The sequence below is a fragment of the Pseudopipra pipra genome, chromosome 23, assembly GCF_036250125.1.
Source record: "Pseudopipra pipra isolate bDixPip1 chromosome 23, bDixPip1.hap1, whole genome shotgun sequence".
In the NCBI taxonomy this organism is placed as follows: Eukaryota; Metazoa; Chordata; class Aves; order Passeriformes; family Pipridae; genus Pseudopipra; species Pseudopipra pipra.
The window spans coordinates 3,104,064-3,124,149 of NC_087571.1; the positions used below are offsets into that span (position 1 = coordinate 3,104,064).

At 57.6% G+C, this 20,086-nt stretch overlaps 1 protein-coding gene across 8 annotated transcripts in view; it reads right to left on the reverse strand.

Moving 5' to 3' along the window:
* The window catches only part of IGSF9B (immunoglobulin superfamily member 9B), a 42,318-nt gene that overhangs the window by 12,063 nt on the left and 10,169 nt on the right, over positions 1 to 20,086 (reverse strand). For 4 of the 8 annotated variants that reach the window (XR_010424966.1, XM_064634475.1, XM_064634480.1 and 1 more), the window contains exons 4-19: positions 19,437 to 19,588; positions 18,176 to 18,293; positions 17,254 to 17,395; positions 17,002 to 17,147; positions 14,513 to 14,655; positions 13,567 to 13,707; positions 12,194 to 12,310; positions 10,487 to 10,579; positions 10,224 to 10,374; positions 9,542 to 9,665; positions 6,585 to 6,760; positions 5,748 to 5,974; positions 5,464 to 5,548; positions 3,953 to 4,114; positions 3,164 to 3,209; positions 241 to 1,872 (exon numbers count right to left, since the gene is read on the reverse strand). Coding sequence is in view for 7 of the 8 variants with exons in the window: in XM_064634475.1 (XP_064490545.1) it covers positions 241 to 1,872; positions 3,164 to 3,209; positions 3,953 to 4,114; positions 5,464 to 5,548; positions 5,748 to 5,974; positions 6,585 to 6,760; positions 9,542 to 9,665; positions 10,224 to 10,374; positions 10,487 to 10,579; positions 12,194 to 12,310; positions 13,567 to 13,707; positions 14,513 to 14,655; positions 17,002 to 17,147; positions 17,254 to 17,395; positions 18,176 to 18,293; positions 19,437 to 19,588 (3,655 nt within the window). In the remaining variant the exon portion in view is untranslated. Of the gene's footprint in view, positions 1 to 65; positions 132 to 240; positions 1,873 to 3,163; positions 3,210 to 3,952; positions 4,115 to 5,463; positions 5,549 to 5,747; positions 5,975 to 6,584; positions 6,761 to 9,541; positions 9,666 to 10,223; positions 10,375 to 10,486; positions 10,580 to 12,193; positions 12,311 to 13,566; positions 13,708 to 14,512; positions 14,656 to 17,001; positions 17,148 to 17,253; positions 17,396 to 18,175; positions 18,294 to 19,436; positions 19,589 to 20,086 lie in introns of all 8 variants that reach the window. The other 4 variants (XM_064634479.1, XM_064634476.1, XM_064634478.1 and 1 more) reach the window with 4 other exon arrangements.

Consider the following 20,086-nt stretch of genomic DNA (forward strand, 5'->3'; position numbering starts at 1 on the left):
TGTCGCCTCCCTAAAGCCCAGCACTCCTGGGCAGCGGCCATGCAACCCATGCCCACGGCACCAACCTCTGCCTAGCAAAGCCCGCGGGACGCCGTCTCCAAAAGGGATGCTGCAGCGTGCCCAGAGAGACCCTACGAGTTGGGATGGAGATGGCAGGGAGGGAGTCAGAGGGAGCGGGTGAGGCAGGGTGGGGGAAGCCAGGAAGGGGCCAGAGGGGCACCACGGGGCTCACACACTTACCCCGTGGCGGCTACCGTGGTGGTGGATGTCGGCTCCGGTTGGAGAATCTCCTCGCCAGCCCTCCTCGGAGAGGGGATGTCTCCGAAAACATCCATGGTGTCCACGGGCAGGGAGGAGCCCTGGGAGTTGGAGAAGCCAGTGCCCACGGGGGTGAAGGCGGTGGTCGGTCGGAAGCTGGGGCTGTCCCCCCGGCTGCTGGGCGCGGGGGATCCCGTCGACGACGGCGTGGATTTGCGGGAGAAGCTGACGGCCGCGGGCGGCTGCAGCGTGATCTCCGACACCTCCGTCTGCTGGATGAGGCCCGGCCGGGGCCGGGCACGGGCGGTCAGCTCCGGGGAGCTGTTGCGGGAGCTGAGGGGACTTTGGGTCAGAGGAGAAAGCCTTGAAGGTTGTAGCACCACCTGATGTAAACTGGGCTCAGCCCTCCTGACCTGCCGAGGGCTGGGCCGAGGTCGGGGTTGGGGCTCGTACCACCTGGTGTCCAGGCTGAATGTGCTTGTGCCGCTGGGGCCGACGGGCTCGGACGGTTCGTGGTAAGGCAACACGGGTATGCCCATACCTTGGCTGGTATGTCTTAGCTGCCCTTGACATCCCATGGGTTGCATAGGTTTGTCCTGCCACTTGGTGGTAGCGGGCACGGAGGATTGACCCCTGCCCGGTGACTTGCCGGTCCAGCTCTTTGGTGCCTCCAGGGGCAGGATGCCCGAGTAGGACGCGGGGACCACCTGGAGGGAGGAGGGGGGTGGCCCCCGAGGAAGGCAGCCGGTGGGCTGGGAGCCCTCAGCTGCCTCGCAGGGCTGGAGCTGGTGGGGGAACGGCGCGGGGGCCAGCTCCAGGCTGCCGAAGGGGAACTCGGCCCTGCCCCAGGGCTCGGGGGACCGGCCCCCCGTGGGGGTCTGGGCCAGGGGCAGCGTGCTGTTGGAGGCGTTCTCCCCGTTCTCCTCGGGGATGGTGGGGTGTCCGAAGGGCCCCTCGGGGGGCAGCGGCGGGGAGGACATGACCGAGCTCAGCGGGCTGACTTCTGGCATGTAGAAGGGCGGCGGGTCCACCTCCCCGGGGCTGCTGCTGCTGAGGTAACCGTAAAACTGGTGGTGGAAAGCCCGGGGGGCCGGCGGGCGGGCCTGGCCCGTGGCCTGCAGGGCGCCGGGACCCTCCAGCGCCCGGTGGAACCGGGGGCTGTATGCTGGTGGCTGAAGGTAGGACTCCTGGCTGGAGGAGAGAGGGGTGAGCTGCGCTTTCAGGGCGGTCACGGAGGTGGGGACGACGGGGTCGTCGTTCTCCTCGTCCGACTGCCTGAACTCGGGGTACATGTCCGTCTCCTCCACGAAGGGGAAGCCCTCGATCCGCCGTGTCTTCAGGGAGGGCTCCATCTCCGCCGGGTCCATGACGAAGCGGCCGTCGGGCCCGCGGCTGATGAGCTCGATCGGGGTGGTGGCCTCGGCTTCGGCCTCCGCCTTGGAGACGCTGTACTTCTTGCTGCTGATGGCTCGTTTGGTCTTCTTGTAAAGGGAGAGCTCCTTCTCCTTGGTGGGGCTCAGCATCCGCTTGGCCTGCGGACCCTGGTCGTCAGAGGACTCCGAGGGGGGACGGAGCGTGCGGATGCTCTCGGGACTCACCTTGCCTGAAGACAACCTGGACCACAGGGGAGAAAAACCGAGAGAGGGGACGGTCACCCGGAGGGGAAAGGAGATCTTCTTGCCCAGAAGAACCACTGTCTGGATCCGGAAAACAAAGTGCTACCAGCCCTCACAAGAGGAACTGGGAGAAAGGGGCAGGGCCTAACCAGGGTGGCAGAGTCTTGCCAGAAGCCGCGCACAACATCCCTGCTCCTTGGGAACGGAGCTCGGCACACTCAGCATCCCCCCTGGGGCAGGTACTTCACACCAACACCTTGCAACAAGCTCCACCAACACCTTGCAACAAAGCTCCACAGCCCCACCGGGACAAAAGACAGATCCAGAGCTCACTTCCAACTCCTTCAAAGGCTTCCTGTGTTCACCTGAGCTATTCATGCCCAGGAAAGGCCCTGAGAGGAGCTACATCAGGTAAATGTCCCCTCTTGCAGAACTCAGCATCTCACTTGGAGATGCTGATGGATCAGCTCAGACCAACTGTTTCTCCCATTCTCAACACTCAGATTTGAGGCTGAGCCTCAAAAGGCAGAGAGCATCAGAAGAGTTCCCTCATCCCTATCCAGAAAGCCTTGGACAAACAGGATTGTGAGGCAAAAGGTAGCAGATCCAACAGAGACAGTGCAGGTTATTTCAGTGCAGTGGATGAACCAGAAAAAAAACAAGATTCAGATCCACCAGCACCAGGACATTTTGCAATGGTCCAGGAGCCAAAGCATGAGGTGTCCACATCCCAGGCTCTCGCACTCCTGTTGGGAAGATGCTCCCACTGATTTGCAGCCACGCCTGCTTTTGATGGGCTCCACAAGGAGCTGTGGCTACTGCAGCACCACGACCCACCACCTCTGGGCACAAGTGGAGAGAGGCTTCAGCAGGGGACTCTTGATGAGAAAAGATGTGTTTCCCAAGAAAAAACAGAGCCAACAGAGAATGACTCAAAAGTACTGAGCTGGCAGGGAGGACTCTATGCGGCAGGCTAGTCCTCCCAAGGAGCCCCTTCATGCTGGTGTGCCACTGAGTTCCACCAGCCAACTCCAGCTTGGTCAATGTTTATAGATCCAACAGGGTCATCTCTTAGCTTAGTTTGCTGCATTCCCTGCTGCTTTCTGCTCCAAAGCCCATTTGTCTCTTGTGAACCGCTGTGCTCCCAAAAGTTCAGGGAACACCCAGAACAACTTGTCAGAAGCAACCAAGTAATGATGAGATATTTCCATCTGAACTTTGCAATAACTGTAGGAAGGAGGCACCTTGAAGACCCACAACCTGGTGCCGCATCTAAGACAGATACTTACGGGGACTCCAAACTCTTCCTGCAGTGGGTTATCGAGAGAGGAGGGTCTGGAAGAGAATAAAAAGGGGAAAGAAGAGAGAACGCTGAGGAGGCGCAACACGACAGACACAAGACAGACTCAACATCAAGACAACAAAAGACACTCAACAAGAGGCCAAGGTTTCATTGCTCCAGTGCTTTAATGGTTGCTGACAACAAACAGCTCCCGTCACAGGGTCCTGCCCGTCCTGCTGCCACAGCCCTGCGGGCTGGAGGAGAAGGAGCCGACTCCCTGCCCTCTCCAGCTCCCCAGCCGCCCTTTTCCCTACTGGCCGCTCCTGCATGGAGGCTGCAGTCCCAGCTTTCGGGAAGCAGAGCAGCAGGGTCTCCTTTGTGGGGTCTTCTCTAGCCCAGCGTGGCACTGCCCACTCCGGGCTGGGAGCAGCTGGAGAGCCCAGCTCCAGGGGGGGGAACCTCAAGGAGGAGAGTGATGACCCCCATCTGTGTCTCAGAGGACACCCCAGCCCTAAACCCCCGGCTCTAGGAGTTATCACCACGCGGGAGAGCTCCCTCGGAATTCCCAGGCTACTTTCTCTGGCGCCTCTTCACCCACCCTGCCTCTCCCGCTCCCGACCACGGGCGCTTTTCAGGCACAGCCGAGGGATCAAGTCAGGGCTTCACCTGAGGACGCGCACGGACGAAGAAGAGACAGACACAGGGAAGAAGGTTACGACCACAACACAACCAGGGGGGGAGAAACGAGGAGGAGACAGGAGGGGGGAGGGAGGGAGCACACCGGGAAGGGACTCACCTTTCTTGCGCTTGAGCTTGCGTTTGCGTTGCTTGTTGACGAAGCAGGCGGCGAGTGTGCTGAAGAGGATGGCAGCAGCCAGGAAGCAGATGGTGGCAACGATGCCAGCCAGCACAGGGCGGGCTAGACCCTCGTCCGTCAGGTCAGGCTGAGGGAATACGTCTGGAGGACAGACACAACGGGGTGTTAGGCCCCATTCCCTGCCTTCCACAGGGACCTACCACGGCGTGGAGGCAGTGACAGTCTCCAGGAATGATACTGTACATCAGGATGATAATCTCTGTAAAGAGATCCCAAGCCAGCCCACCCAGGGAGAGCAGTCAGTGCTGCTTCAGGGCCAAGGGTTTTAGTGACCTCACACCACATCATAGAATCATAAAATAGTTTGAGATGGAAAGGGCTTTTAAAGGCCATCTAGTCCAACCCCCCTGCAACGAGCAGGGACATCTTCAACTAGACCGGGCTGCACGAAGCAACCTGACAAACCTTCCTGTGTTAGCTGATGGACACCCAGGAAAGAAGCCTCCATGCCAACAAATACATATTTATGTCTAAACACACACAACTGCAGCAAACCCGCAGTTAACTCCTGGCTGAAAAACCTGCTGCAGCAGCAGAAGGTATTTTAACTTCTTTGCCAGTGCTTCATTTCAGCTTTTCAATGAAAACTGGGCTCCAAACCCTCATGATACCCCTTCATTAACCGTGAGCACATCTGAACTCCCAGCAGACCTCGGCTGTGGGCCCCTGCAGATGCAAACCCTGCACACCTCAGCACTCCTGCTGTGTGCTCACACATGGAATCAGCCTGGGACAGCACCTGCCTGGGGCCAGGGCACCTGCCAAACCCCATCAGAAAAATCGGGCGTGATGAGAAAGGGCAGCAGGCAGGGAGGCTGCAGGCAGGGAGGCTGCAGGCAGGGAGGCTGCAGGCAGGGAGGCTGCAGGCAGGGAGGCTGCAGCAAGATCACACCACACCGGCACCACTTGGGGGCAGAGAGAGACCGCTGCATCACGGCACAGCAGAGCCGGGCTTTCCACGAGAGCCATAAAACCAGGGTTCGCCGCATCCCCGTCCCCTCCCGCTGCCCTCGCCCTCCCCATCGCCACCACAAGCCCTCGCCTGTGTCTTGGCTCGAGGAGCAACCCCCGAGCTTGGGCGGGCACAGGGTAAACACACACACAGGAGCTGCAGCGTGTTGCAGTCTCCCGTTGCAAAGCTCTTTTCCCTGTGGACCCTGCACTGCAGTGCTACGTTTCCCTCTCTCCACCTTTCATTCCCGTTTCCAGGCTGCGCAGTGCCCGGCTGGAGCTTTGTTCTCCAGGCTCACTGCAGGGCCGGGACGTGCCAGCGGACACCGACAGCACCGTGCTCCAGGGGAAGGACTAAATGGGGCAGGTTGTCCTCTCCTGCTCCAGGAGGCAGCCTGGACACCCGTCACAACCATGAGCCCACCCACCAGCCCAGCCCACAGCCCCACAACCGGGGAGAGAAGCGGGACACCCCTCACCTGTACTGGACACCCCAGCGACGTTGCTGGGTTCGCTGATGAGATCCTGCATGACCGCCAGGACACGGAACTCGTACCAGGTGTCCTGCAACACCAGACACACCCGTCAGGTCCCCCACTGCAGGCTGCCACCTCCCCAAAGACCCCAGCAAAGGGATGGGGCCACCCCTAAAGCTTCCCCAGACCTGCAGCAGACGGTGCAATTTTATCACAGAACCATGAAGGCTGGAAAAGACCTCCAAGGTCATCGAGTTAGGTACGGCATGGGCACAGCCCCTGCTTACCAGGGACAAGTCCTTGGCAAAAAACTCGCCCTCGGTCCCTGGGATGCCGTCGTCCAAGATCTCCCACCTCTCGGCGACGCGGAATTCCATGATGTAGCGGTCGATGGGGAAGCTGTGGTTGGCGGGAGGGAGCCACGACAGGAGGACGCCTTGCTGTGTCCGGTTGGCTGTTAGGCACCTCGGTGGGGTAACCAACACCAGAGGCTCTGGAGTTGTTACAGGGAATGCTGGGGACAGAGCAGAGGGGACAGGGACACCTTTGAGATGGGGCAGGGGAAATGCAGAAGATGCTTTCCCACATGGGCCCAGCAGCAGGACCACTGCAGTAGCTCCCACATTCCAGGAGTTTGGGGTACATCTCAGGAATCTGGTCTCTTATCACAGATGTAAGAAAAGTGGCTTTTCAAAAAGCAGGGGACTTATGATGTCATGACTTCAGCAAAAGGGGCACAGTGTTAAAAACCCTCCTGCTTCCTCCCACCTCCACCTGGGACAGCCCCAAGGCAGGGCCCAATGCAAGGCCCTCCTACTGTACAAGTGATTTCGTGCTCTATTAATACCTCCTGATCCCAGCTGAACTTGAGGAAGATCTGAAAGGTGACTGATAGAGTACAGCTCTCCCACGCTATCTCAGGACAAGCTTTCAGGAGCCTCGTGCATCCAGCAAAGTCTACAGGCTTCATCCAGGACCCTCCACAAACTATCTTCTACATGGCTGGAAACTATTGCTGATGATCATCATCTCCATCCCCAGCAGGCAGGACACATGGGGCACTTCTGCCCACAGACCTCCCAGATCCCATCCCTGCCCTCCCCTTGTGCCCATGGAGGACCTACCTAGAGTGTTCACAGTGACCACCTCACTGAAGGAGCTGGTGCCCAGCTTGTTTTGAGCCAAGACACTGAACTGGTAAGCAGTCTCTGGTTCCAAGGTATCCACCAGTAGCCAACTGGAACCAGCTGGCACAGGGAGAGACAGCCAGTCATGGGGACCAAACTGGGCTCTCTTCATCCTGCCAAGAGAGAAGGCAGCATCCTCAGGGAAGGTGTCTTTGACAGGGGGGACAGAGGCAGCATTAACTTCTCGAGCGAAAATGGAGCTTTCCCGAGCGATGGTTTGGTTTGAGAGCAGTGATGTGTATGGACGTGGGGCAGCCACTGCCACCCACGAGCTGGCACCATCCCACCGTGTCACAGCAGCATCCCCCGGCTCACAGGGACACTGCCACCAGCTCTCCCCTCTGCTGTGCACCACCTGCACCCCCTGAGCAGGGTCAGGGACGGCAGCAGTGCCAACAGCCCCGCTCTGATGTGATCTCCATCAGATTCCCATGGGAAAAAGTGGAAGCTGGAGCATTTCATCTCCATGAGTGCTGCAAAGGGGACGGCTGACGCAGGAGACGGGCCCTGTTCCCATTTATACCTCGACAGCTCCTGAGCCAGAGCCAAGTTCTCCCTCAGCTGTAGCCCTGTACATGTCATCCCACAGGAGACATTTAGCTAAATCCCCATCTTTGCCACATTTGCACAAGTCAGGGGCTGCCAGCACAGCCTGGGGCATCACTCGGGGTTTGGCAGCGCAGCAGAGGCACTGGCAGGGAGTGCAGGACACAGCCTTTCTGCTGGGATCTAACCACAAATCCAGGGTGAAAAAACCTCCCAGAGCCATCCCAGTGCCACCCCAGCACCCACGAGTGTGCAGCCACCTCCACAAGCCATTATCCTGCCAGGAAGCACCTTGGTGGAAGAGCCCCACATCCCAAAGCAGCGTCACTGCACTGCAATGATACTGCAAGTACTGGTGCTCATGTCAGAGAGATGCTTTAGGGAGTCTGAGCCCTCAGCTGCACGTTTTGGCGGTGTCAGCAGAGGATTTGGGAAGGATTAGTGCAGATGGTCTGTTCTGTGTAGGTAAGGGGGCACATCTGTGGCCACTGGCACACAGCCTGGGGAATCCAGCAGGAAGGAAAAGATGGAGCAAAGAGAAATAATACCACTGATGAGGGAGCAAGAGGTGAGGCAGGAGAAGCCACGGCAAGCTATGGAAAGAAGTGAGTTGGTGGAGAGCCATGCATGTGCAATGTGCCTCCACCAAACCGAGTGGAAAACCTCTGGATCACCACAGCTCCAGCTGGGACTACAATTCCCAGGATCCCCTGCCACTGCAGCAGAGGCAGGAGGGCAGCGGAGCAGCCCCTGAGCAGGTTTCCCTGCAGCATTTAACCCACTGCCTTCACATCCCTCCTCCCCAGTGCTGCTGAGGGCAGGTACACGAGGGCAAGGGGTTGAGGGTGGGGAGGGTGGAGGGGAAATGCAGCTCTAATCGCTCTGGAGAACGGGAGACAGCCCTGAGGGACAGCACGTGTGCAGGTGGGATGCTGTGGTGGCCCTGGCCATCCCTGGGAAGTGGGGTTTGCATTTCCAGCCTCAACAACCACAACAGCAGGAGGAGAGCGTGAACCCGCAGGAAATGTAGCCATGTTTTGCTTGAGCATCCCAGAGCCACAGCAGGGAGGAAAATGCATGGATGGGCCGCGCTCTGGATGGCACTACATGACCCAGCACTGCCCCAGATCCCTGGTCCCAGGGCACAGCACAGTCTCCAGGGATCACACCCTACAGTCAGGGCAAGATGGATTGCTGCCTCCCTATCCAAGGTCCCCACAGCTCCTTGTAAATTCCTTAAGGCAAGCTCGGTGCAAACACCTTTCCCTGCTGGCTGCTCTGCCCGGTGTGGGGTCTGGAATTGCCTAGAGGAGGCAGGAACCCGGCAGCAGGTTGCAGAGCAAAAGCAGCAGCAGCTGCAGATGCAGCCACGTTTCCAGAGTAGAGAGGTTTAACCACTCCTTCCCAAGGACATTTTCATCAAAGCAAGGTCTGCACCACTCAGCTCACTCCCTCATTTTCCCTCTCTGCTCAATCCATTCCTTCTCTCCATCACCAGACAGACTGCCCAGCCCCAGGCTGGAGCAGAGCAGAAATCATTACAGGCAGCGTCTCCCTCTCTTCTCTCTATCAGCAGTCTCCACCGGGGCAAATTAAGGCAAGGAAGGAGAGAGAGAGCAAGAGGAAAGGCTGAAGAACAGCCTGGAAAGAGAAAGGATCACCCCCTCCACATTTCCAAGGATGACTCTTCACAAGAAAACAAGAGCAGAGCCTGAGGAAAACCCCAATTTTGCTGCAGCTACATTTTGCCCTCCCCTGCCCCAGGGAACAGGCACAGGGCTGAGCCTGGCCCTGCTGCAGGAAGGTGGGATGCACCCACTGGCTTTGGGTGCGGGTGGCACAGGAGCAATGGGAACAAAGCCCCAGGGGCTCAGACCCAGCCAGCATCTCACAGTGGCTGGTCATGATCCCAGCTGGGATTTAACCATCTCCAGGGAGCCACAGAGCAAGGAGAGATCATTTCTGCTTAGTCACAGCTCTTCCAGGACGTGCTCTCTGAAGGTTGCATTTTCCATCCTCTCCCTGGCTGTTAAGCCCCGTAAACAGTTTATCTTGAAATTGGATGCCAGAGGCAGAGTTACACGAATGCAAAGCACCGCCCTGCACCACAAGCAGAGTAAAACCTGCTGGGGCAGATGGGAGGCAGTGGCCAGCACAGAAAGGAGAGGAAATACAAGAACTACATGATCCCACCACCACCACCACCCACCTCTCCGAGGAACCCAACGCCCCACGGGCACAGAGCCGGGCGCGCCACCCTCACCACCCTCCTCCCCCCAGGCTGCTCGAAGCTCGGGTCGGCTAGGAAGGAAAAGAAGCAGAGAGCAAAGCATGCCAGGATGACTCACAGAGGGCCGTACCAAACTGAGAAAGTCTGCTCGTATCCACCGTCGTAGCCGGGCTCCCAGGAGACGTTGGCTGAGGTCATGGCGGCCACGACGTGCACGCTGGTCGGGGCGTGAGGGCTTGTGCCTGCAGGGAGAGGGGCACGGGTCAAAGGGGAGCAGGACCACGAAGGCAAGGGGGCTGCTCCCAAGCCGTGATCCGAGGGGGCTCCTCCTGCACCTGGAATTTCTGCTGGAAATAGCAGGACAACTGTGCCCGCAAGTGGCCAAAATAACAGCGCGGAAAAAGGCAGCTCTGCCAGTAAATAACATTTAAAGGAGACATCGCTCTTAGTCATAGAATGGTTTAAGCTGGAAGGAACTTTAAAGGTCATCTACTCCAACCCTCCTGCCATGGGCAGGGACACCTTCCACTAGACCAGGTTGCTCCAAGCTTTGTCCAGCATGGCTTTTAACACTTCCAGGGTTGGGGCAGTCACAGCTTCTCTGGGCAACCCGTGCCGGGCCCTCACAGTAAAGAATATCTTCCTAATATCTTGTTTAAACCCTCTCTCTGTCAGTTTGAAGCCATTTGCCCTTGTCCCATCACTACAGTTCTCTTCACAAGGAGCATCCCCACCTCCTGCCTTGCCAACAGGCTGCCTGGGGGGCTCTACCCAGGGCCCCTTCCCCTCCCTGCCCGTACCTACGACGGTAAGGTGGGTGCTGGCAGTAATGCTTGCGACGATGTTGGTGGCGACGCACTCCCACTCTCCGTGGTCGTCCTTGCCGAGGGAGCGGATCTGCAGGGTGCCGCCGGGCAGCGTGTTGTGCTTGCTCCTGCTGGGCTTCCCTACCTTGGGCAAGGAGCGGGGTGGGGAGCCGGGCAAAGAGAGAGGAAAAAAAAAAACCACGACTCAGAAGCGGGTTGTGGGGCCGGGCGAGGCGGCGGCGGGGTCACTAAGCTACCTGCGCGGCCCAGGGGACACCGCCGGCCACCGGCAGGGGATCCGGTCTCTCCGGTCGTGGCAAGGCAGACGGTTCCCCCGTTTCCGAGAGGACCTGAGGGGCAACGCGAGAGGCATGCGTCAGGGAGGCTGCTCTCAGCACTCACACACCAGCGGAAACCCCCACGGCACTCGCACGGACAGCGAGCCCTGCGCCAGGGCTCAACCTCCAGCATCCAAAGCTGAAACCGCTGCGGGACGAAGGTGCACCGGCCACCCCAGCAGACACCCTCCCAGGCTGGGGAAGGCACTGTCTGCCCCAGGAGATGCCCAAATTGCCCCTTAGCCTCAGTCAGCAGCAGATGAGAGGCAGGACCGCTCTTGTCAGAGGTCTGGGCAGCAAAGGCCCCATGGGGACGTGGGAAGGTGGTGGGTGTGGAGGTGCCTGGAATCTCTCAAGCCGAGCAGAAAGATGAATCTTGTAACAACTTGTCCATGCCCATCCGCCAAAGTTGTGCAAACCCCACGTTGGCCAGAGTCCTCTTCAACTGTTCTTCATGTGGAAGTCTCTGCTGATCAACACCAGGACCCACGGGCTGATGCCAAGCAGGAGGAGCAGAGGAGCCAACGGGCACATGGGGTAACCATTGCCAAGCCCAGGAGTCCTTCAAGAGACTGGTCAGCACTGGTGGGCTGATGGGGAGCAAAGGAGTTTGCTTCTGCCACTGGGAAACCAAGCCCAGTTCAAGCCAGCCCTGACTGGAGTTTGTGGCTCTGGGCTTATCCCTCCAATTATGGGGAGGACCATCAGAAGGCACAAGTAGGATTGAAAAGAAACCTGAATGAGACTGATGAGGGAGGGAAACTAAAATAAGGTGGAGAAAAAGACTAAACAGCCAACAAGCTGTGCAGGGCACTTGCAATCTGTGCAAGTCATGGTCCTCCTAATGCTGGTAAAAGGGGCTCAGAGATTCAGCATCTCATGCCACAGGGATTGGGGACGGTGCCCACTGGGTGACACTGGGACCTTGCTCACTCTCAGGAGCCCTAAGAAGGGGACAGGAGACTTGGAATGAGATCCTGACAGGGGGCACAGAGCCCAGGAGGTCTCCTGTACAGCTTTCTTATGGGAGCAGTAAAGGTGGGAAGCAAAGGGAAGGTTGCAGGACTAGAGACTGTGCCACCACACCCTGCTCTATGAAAAGGGACATCTTGAAGTCGTTATATCCAGTCCAACAGCACTAAAACAGCTTCTTCCCAGGGTCTTTCAAGTCGTGGGGCAGCAAAACAGCTGCTGACTGGTCCAGCCCTTTGCCTGGACATGCTGCTGGACACCCTGACGTGCTCTGGTGTCTCATCCATGGGAGGTCTGTGCCATGAGAGCGGCATCGCCGGGGCTGCCACGTCCTGCCGGTGACCACCTCACACCCAGGCAAGGAGGAAGGTGTCCTGTGGGCAGTGCTGGCGAGGAAGAGGAGGGGGAGGCCGGGGGTGGGAGCAGTGTTTCAGCTTTGTGGATGCTGCCGTGACGGTTTCCCGGGATTACAGCACTCGGTGGCCACAAGCCGGGCTTCCCCCACCCACCTGCGGGACAGGACGGCAGTGGCTCAGCCCAAAGCGAAGCAGCTGTACCTGCAGTTTGTTCTTACCGGGACAGAGTGTGGCTTCTCTGTCTGCAATATTCACCAAAAGCCAAAGGCACTGCAGATTTGTCTGGCAGGCCGGGTACCTTTCTCCAGGCGATGATGGGAAAGGGGTCTCCGGCAGCAGCGCAAGGAATCAACAGCTCCCTCCCTGCCTCCTGTCTGTACTCCCAGCCTGGTAGCACCGTGAAATAGGGGGGGTCCTGCAGCCGAGGGAAAAAACAAGGAGTGTCAGCCCACCCCAACTCCCATCACCAAAACAGGTCCTTTTCCAAACCAACCAAATCCCTGATTTGGATAAGCTTGAGGCGTTGCAAGGAAAGCTGCGTGGAGAACGTGTGCTGAGGAAGCGCCAAACTATACACCTGGAGGGAGGCTCTCTCCAAAAAAACACTGCACTAGGGCAGAGAATCACAGAACCACAGAATGGTTTGGGTTGGAAGGGACCTTAAAGACCACCTAGTCCAACACCCTGCCATGGGCAGGGACATCTTCCATGAAACCAGGTTGCTCCAAGCCCTGTCCAACCTGGCCTTGGACACTTGCAGGCAGCCACAGCTTCTCTAGGCAACCTGTGCCAGGGCCCCACCACCCTCATAGAGAAGAATTTCTTTTGTATATCTAGCCAAAATTTCCCCTCTTTCAGTTTGAACCCATTCTCCTTGTCCTAGCACTACAGTTCCTGATGAAGAGTCCCTCTCCAGCTTCCTTGTCGGCCCCCTTCAGATACTGGAAGGCTGCTGTGAGGTCTCCACACAACCTCCTCTCCTCCAGGATGAACAGCATCTGGGTTTTTACTTCCTTAAAACAGGAAAAAAACCACCCACACCACATCAGACATCAACCTGATTTCCTCGCCTCGGCAGCCGCCCCAGCGGATGTGTGTGTCTGGTACAAAAAGCGTTCTCATGTGAACCTCAGCGAGACACCATGAATCACTGCTGCTCACAGGCACAGGACTTCTTGTTCAGGGAAGGAAGAGGCAGCAGCTCCCACCCCAGCTGCACCAGGAACTGTGCTGGGAGCCCAGCGTGCCCCAGGCTCTGGACGCAGCCAGAGCACGTGGAGCTCAAATCATCCATTTATTAAAATCCTCCAGAACCCAAGCCCAGGCCAGCAGGGCTAAGTGTTTTGTTGGCAAAAAGGCCATCCCAGGGAGAGGTTTCCTCAAACCACCCTCGCCCAGCACTACCAGAGCCTTATATTCTCGCACCAGCCGATAATTTATATTATCTTACACCAGCTGATCCAGCTTGTGCTCAAATCCGTGCTGCTGCTCCGGCAGGATCTTTCCAGCTACACCAGACAGGGTGCCCTCAGGGTTTGCCTGTCTTGGTGGGAAGCACATCTCCAACCACAGCACAGACACACCTTCACCCTCAAGCCTCTGCTGTTCCCCTCACAGCAGCAGGAGGACACTGCTCATGGCAAACAGGCCGGATTTTGGCAGGCAGGTTACCTTCAGTACCAGTCGGGCAGGGGGAGACTGGCCCATCGTACCCAGGGCGTTATAAGGCACACAGGTGTAAGTGCCGAGAGCGTCTTCAGTTGCCTCCTCTATCCGGATCGACCCGTCCTCCAGCAGGTTCCAGCCAGCATACTGCAGCAGGGAGAGCGAGGGACTGACTGATCCTACACCCACCACAGCCTGTTATTTTCCCTTCAGCCAAGCCCCCCGCCCACGCCCAGGGCGGCTGTCACATCCCTGGGAGACACCCAATCCCATTCCCAGCATCTCCTCAACTGCAGAGAGAGGAAACGTGGGCAAGATCAGCCTATCCAAACACAGCCCTCCAGGGAAGGGTTGTCCTGCTCTATATGCACCCAGCAGGTTTATCTTGAAGGCACTCTCCTCCCTACACACAGCCAGGCTTCTTCATGTAGCCCCAAAGATTTAAGATCAGAATCTAACCCTAAATAAAACTTGTCCTGGAGTGGACAAGACAACTCCACCCGAGGGGCTGAGGGCACGAAGGACCAGGAAGCCACAGCAGCAACAGATTTAAATGGACTTGAAACTTCAAATCATTAATATTTAAGCAAAAAATTTAAAATATTGAGTGTTTCCTTTAAATATTTAATGTCCAATATCCTTGCTCAGACTGTGATTGGAGGAAGACAGAGACTTGTTAAAAGGGCCTTTTAACCATCCGTTGCCATTGGAAAAATAAACCAGGGCCATTAGGAGGCGACTTTAGGGGGAAGCAGGCACTAGGTCTGGGAGACAAAAACCTGAATTAACTCTGCCTACAGCTGATAAGGAAAAGCAGAGTCATCCCACCCATGGGGCTTCTTGTCTCCTGACAGCCAGGCTGGACCCACAGGGTGCCTGGTGGTGCTCACCAGGGATTCCCAAGGACATGAGGGTCCGATCCCCCTTTGTCCCTCCCCGGGGGCTTCGTTACCTTCTCGATTCGCAGGGGACGCCCGTCCTTGTTCCACTTGACCAGCGTGACCGGGGGCTCTGCCTCGACCGGGCAGCGGATGTATCCGTGTATCCCGATGGGAACGTAGATGACGGGGGGCATGTTCACCACACGGGCAGGATCTGGGAGAGCAGCAGCACCACGTTAGCACGGGGAAAGAGCCCATCTCTCCCCCCTGCCTGGCTTTAGAGGATCTACACCACTTTTGTAATGAACTCCAAACCCAGCACCACCTTGGCTCCCACAGGCTGTTTATCTCCAGCCTTGCTACACACAAATCCACTGTAATACCTGGCGTTTCTGGGAGGCTTTACCAATGCCCAGGGGGTTCCTACCTGGGGCTCATTAAGAATTGCATTTATGAAGAAATATGAGATATGCCTGCTCCCAATTTCACACCAACTTGCATCCTGCTGAAGCCCAAGCTGCTCCATCACAGTGGGACACACGTGCAAGGTGTGACACACACCCAACAGCAGCAACCAAGTTTGACACACCAGGAACCAAAACTATTTCAACTCCCAAGCCTTAAAATACACCAACAGCAGCAACCAAGATAGTCAAAGAGACCAGGCTGCCATGAGCCCTTCACCACCTATATCTGCTTGTCCTCGTGGCTCGTGCCTCATCAAGGCCGGGTCATGTTGAACACCAAACACCTCCACCCTTTCCAAGATGCAAAAACCTTAAAACACATATCTAACCCCCCCCCCCATGCTGCACCACCCACACAGAGAGGTGTCTCGCAATCCTCCAGTCTAGAATGTGTCATTAACAGCACTTCTAAGAGCTTTTTAATTAAGTGCGAGTGGGTTGGAGAGAATCTAGACTTTCTTTAATAAGAAGCTTTTGAAAAAAAAAAAAAAAAGTTACTTTTAATAAGAAGAGTGAGTATTTCTACAATCTCGTCTAGACACCGGCAGCGCAAGGTTATGGGAAAATCCCGACGGGCCTTATGCTGCATTAAGGGATGAAGGTGGTTTTTTTGGGGTGCAGCACCAACACAAAGTGGGGCCTTAAAGGCAGGGTGCTTAGTAGGAAAGGATGGAGGACGTGGGGGTGCCCTCTCCTTGTTGCTTTCTTGGGGCTAAAAGGACAAAATTTGGGAGATATTCTCCCTCCCTGCCGAAACGTATCACCCCATCCACCCCCCCAAACCGTGTGCCCCCGGCAGTGGCACCGTAACCCAGATTGCTGAGTGCTGCATATGGAGCAGGCTTTACCCCCCTCTGCTTAACTCCACCTCTTAGGAAATGTAATCAAGGACTCCAGCAGTGCGGGAGAGGGTAATGGGATCGAGCCTTTCACTACTAGGTCACTGGCCGGGGGCCAGCCCGGCTCACTAATGACCCAGAGATGTGTCCCCATCCGCTTCGGTGGGTGGGAAGCTCCTTCCCGAGGCATCAGCCCCCACATGGACGAGGTTTGCTCAGGAGGAAAAGGGTTTGTGGCACCCAGAGCCAAGCACCCCTCCCTGTGCGCCTGAACGGCAGATTGTCCAAACGCTGTTTCTCCTGCCACTAGAGCTATTTTTAACAGCTATCAGCCCTGACAAGCGGTCCTGGATTAGCAGCAGGGCAGATTTAATGGCCTGAGGCCACAGGCTTTCCCAAGAGCCGCCCAGCCGGGCACATCCAAGCCCCAAATCAGGCCTCTGCCTGGGCACAGCATAACTCACACCATCCCCCTGCCTGCTCTGCCCCACAGGGAAGCAACAGGACCTCCCAGCCCTTCTCACAGTGGCTCCCCACTAACCAGCACTGGGTCTAGAGGCAGCAGCTCTACGTCAGCCTGGAAAACCCGAGCCATGAGCCCACTTTGCTCAGGCCCGTCTTTCATTATGAAATAAAAGCGCCACAGTCTTTTACAGCAGAGCAATATTGCAATTGTGAGCGGCGGCAATTGAGGCCATTACTGTCGAATGCCACGAGGCGCCGGTGGCACACTACCCATTACCGCCCGGGGATCCCGGGAGAACAGGCGTGGGAAGCAGCGCTCCTGCTCCAGCCCTTTCTCCTCCGCTTGTTTAGATCAGTTACCGCCTGAAAAATGTGACACACAAGGCTGCGGAGCTCGCGGAACAGCCACACCACAGGAACGAGCCCCCACAAGAAACACCAACAGGTACAAGACCGAGAGCCCTGATCCGGTGCTTCCCAGCAGGATGAGGGCAGAGTGTTGGCAGCAGCGGTGGGATATGATGCTCACCTAGACAAAACCCACAAAGGTGGACACCTGCCCCAGCTCAGCAGTGTCACCCAGGATGCTCAGACCATTTCAGACCATTTGCTTTCTTCTCTCCCACATCCATGTGGGATGCTCTCAGCTTTCTGCTGAGGGTGATTCCACTCATCCAAAGGCTGCTGTCGCATTAACCCGATTCTCTTAGGATCACACCAGGACAACAGAGCCTCTGGGGCTGCCTCAGAGCCAGATGTTACCAATGCCAGCCCCATCCCCACACTCACACTGCACTGTCAGGTAGGCAGAGGCTGATGGCGAGCGGCCCAGGCTGTTGCTGGGGATACAGGTGTATTTTCCAGAATCTTCTGGCTTGACATGGAAAATAATGAGCGTCCCGTCGATCAGGATCCGCACCCTCAACTTCAGGTCGCTGCGAGAGAAGAGGAGAGGAGGATCACTGGGAGGCCCAGGGCAACGCCCAGCACAATCCCAGCTCCTGGCACAACTCCCAGCTGCCAGGGCAGGTGCCAACTCACTTCTTGAAGTAGACGTTCTCCTCCTCCCAGTACCACAGGTAGGTGAGGTTCCCGGGGTACGCCTCGGCCTGGCAGGTGAAGAGTGCATCCTGGGAGATGTTGACCGTGATGTTCTCCGGAGGGGAAACGATAAAGGGAGGTCCTGGAGGGGGGGGAAGAGGAAAGTGTCACCCCCACCCCTAAAGGTGTCCCCACAAAGGTTGCTCAGGCTCAGCTTCATCACAGCACTGTTGGCTGGGAGCTGCTGGAGGGCTCTGGGGCAGAGCTGGCCTTGATTCCCTGGGATCACAGGGTGCAGGGACTGACTGAGGGCCACAGTGACCCTGTTATTCCCAACCTTTTCCCTAATCTCTACAGCTTTGTGGACGGGGTCCATGCCTGTGGTGCACGGCTCTGCTTCTCTCAGGGCACACAAACACACGCCTCACTTCATCCCGAGCACTTCTCCAGAATAGCATCACCCACGGGAAAAATCCAGGGAGGGGGAGAGCACTGCAAACTGCCAGGAGCCAGCAGTTCACCACTGCCACAAAAGCAGAGCAGAGGACACCCCGCTCTCCCCTCTGCGCCGGTAGCTGTTGACCTAATTAAAGATTTATTTAATAAGAGCGGGAGCGCGGAGCAGGAGGCCTGTCATGCATCACCGCTGTCTGACGAGGCGCTTCATGACAGCCTCAATCTTTTCCCCGCTTCCCCAACAAAACCGAGCTGCCATCGGGGCCTGGCTGCTCGTCAGGACAGCACAGCCACCGCCACAGCCCAATTAAGGACATTCCTCCGTCCTCCGAACGGGATGCGGAGCCCGGGGGCAGCCGGCACGGTGCCAAGCGCAGAGGCCTTGGGGTGGCACCGCATCCCTGTGGTCCACGTGTCCCCATTCCCAGCGCTCCCGGGGGGGTGCTGAGGGGCTGGAAGGGCTCACCTTGAACGAGCAGGCGCGTGGTGTGCACAGCCTCCCCCTGGATGCTGTACGCCCGGCAGGTGTAGGCACCTCTGTCCTCCCGGCTGATGGAGAGCACCGTAAGGCTCCCGTCGCTCACCTGGGAACAACAAGGGAAGACCCTTGGAGCGTGGGCAGGGACCCCCCCCCGGGAGATGGGGGAAGACCCTCCCTCCCTGCTTCCCACGGCACGGGAGCTGCCGGTGCTTTTAGGGCCGGATGAGAGACGGGTTTCCCCGCTCTGCAAGGCTTCGGATATTAATAAACCAACACACGCGTTTCTGCTCGACGCCAAGGGGAAGGGAAGGAAAAAAAATAAAGCATAAAATAAATAAATAACCATCGCAACGCGTTTATCTCCCGGAGAAGCGACTGGCAGGCAGCAGGATCCAAACTGCTCCTGCCAAGCGCCCCGGCACCTCGGGGTGCTTCATAAGGAGCAGGATGCCTCGTTAGAGCATTCCCTGCTCCCCAGGGACCAGCCCCACTGCCGAGGGGGGAAGTGAGGGGGAGACCCCAGCCTGGCCACTGTCCTCCCCCCATGGGGACACCTCACAGCTGGAAGAGGAGAGGACAGGTTGCCCCTCAGGGATACAACAGAGGAGGGATGGATATGGGACCATCACCCTCGGGGTAGCAGCACCCCCATGCACAGGGAGCCCTCCCAGCCAGGCTTCCCCCCCCACCTTATTCTGCCTCATCCTTCTATTTCAATTAGTAACAAATGATTCCTAATTACTCTCATTAGTGCCTGCGCTGATTCCAATGCCTGATTTACCAATTACAGCTCAGGGGGGAATCTCTGCCTGGGAGCCTCTGGGATGCAAAAAGGGTCCTGAAGGGGAGGGGAGGAGGGGAAATCCTCCCTGCTCAAACCCCTCCTGCATCCATCCCTGTTGGAGGACACACATCCCCAGGCTGCAGCCCCCATCCCATCTCCAGGGTCCCAGCCCCTGGGATGGGTCCACAGGGAGCAGCTTGGATGTAGGAGTAGGGCTGTCCCAAGCACCTGGGGGGTCTCCAGCCCTCACCCAAGGGCAGCCAGCATTACAAGCTGCTGCTCAGCAGGGATGAGGAGGGGGAAAATGGGCATTTCAGCACGGAAAAGTGCTGAGAAAGCATGTCTGGCTCCAGGCACGGCGGAGCTGCCGCCGCCACAGTCCTGTCAATACTGTCCCGCCAGCGGGGAGCCCAGGAGTCCCCACAGCAGCCCCCACCAGAGACCCTGTCCCCCCCCACCTACCTGGTACTTGCCATTGTCACCCAAAAGGTCTCCCTCTCTCAGCCAGGTGACGATGGGCTTGGGGTTCCCAAACGCCATGCAGGTCAGTGTGACACTGCTGCCCTCCTTCGCCTCTACGTACTGCGGCGGGGTCTCCGTGAAGGTGGGGGGAGCTGCGGGGCACAGGAGACCACCGTGACCCCCCCAGTTCCACTGTGGCTCCGGGGGGGCACAGGGACAGAGGGGCAGCTGCCTGCACACCAGGGACACCCTAAACATCCTCGCAGCGGGGCTGAGACCACCCCAAAAGCGAACGAGGCTGCAGGGACAGGGATGACAGCGGCTCTCACAGCAGCTGTCCCTGGGGACACCGACCAAGGGCTGCCACACCGCACCCCAGCCCTGTCCCCTCTCCTCCCCACCAGCTCCGGGGCACCGCGTCCCCCCCCCCCTCGCTGCACATTAACTCGCTCTTGTCAAAACATGGGAAAACACCGCAGTGCAGATCGAAAGGCTCCTTCCTGATGAAAGAGGCTGGCAGGATTACAGCCCGCCCCTAATTACCCGCGGTTGTTAAAGCCCACTTTAGAGGAAGACAGGTTGGCAATTTAATCTGCTCGGGGAAAAAGGAAAAAATAAAGAATTATATTTTGTTTCTCCCCAAATGATTT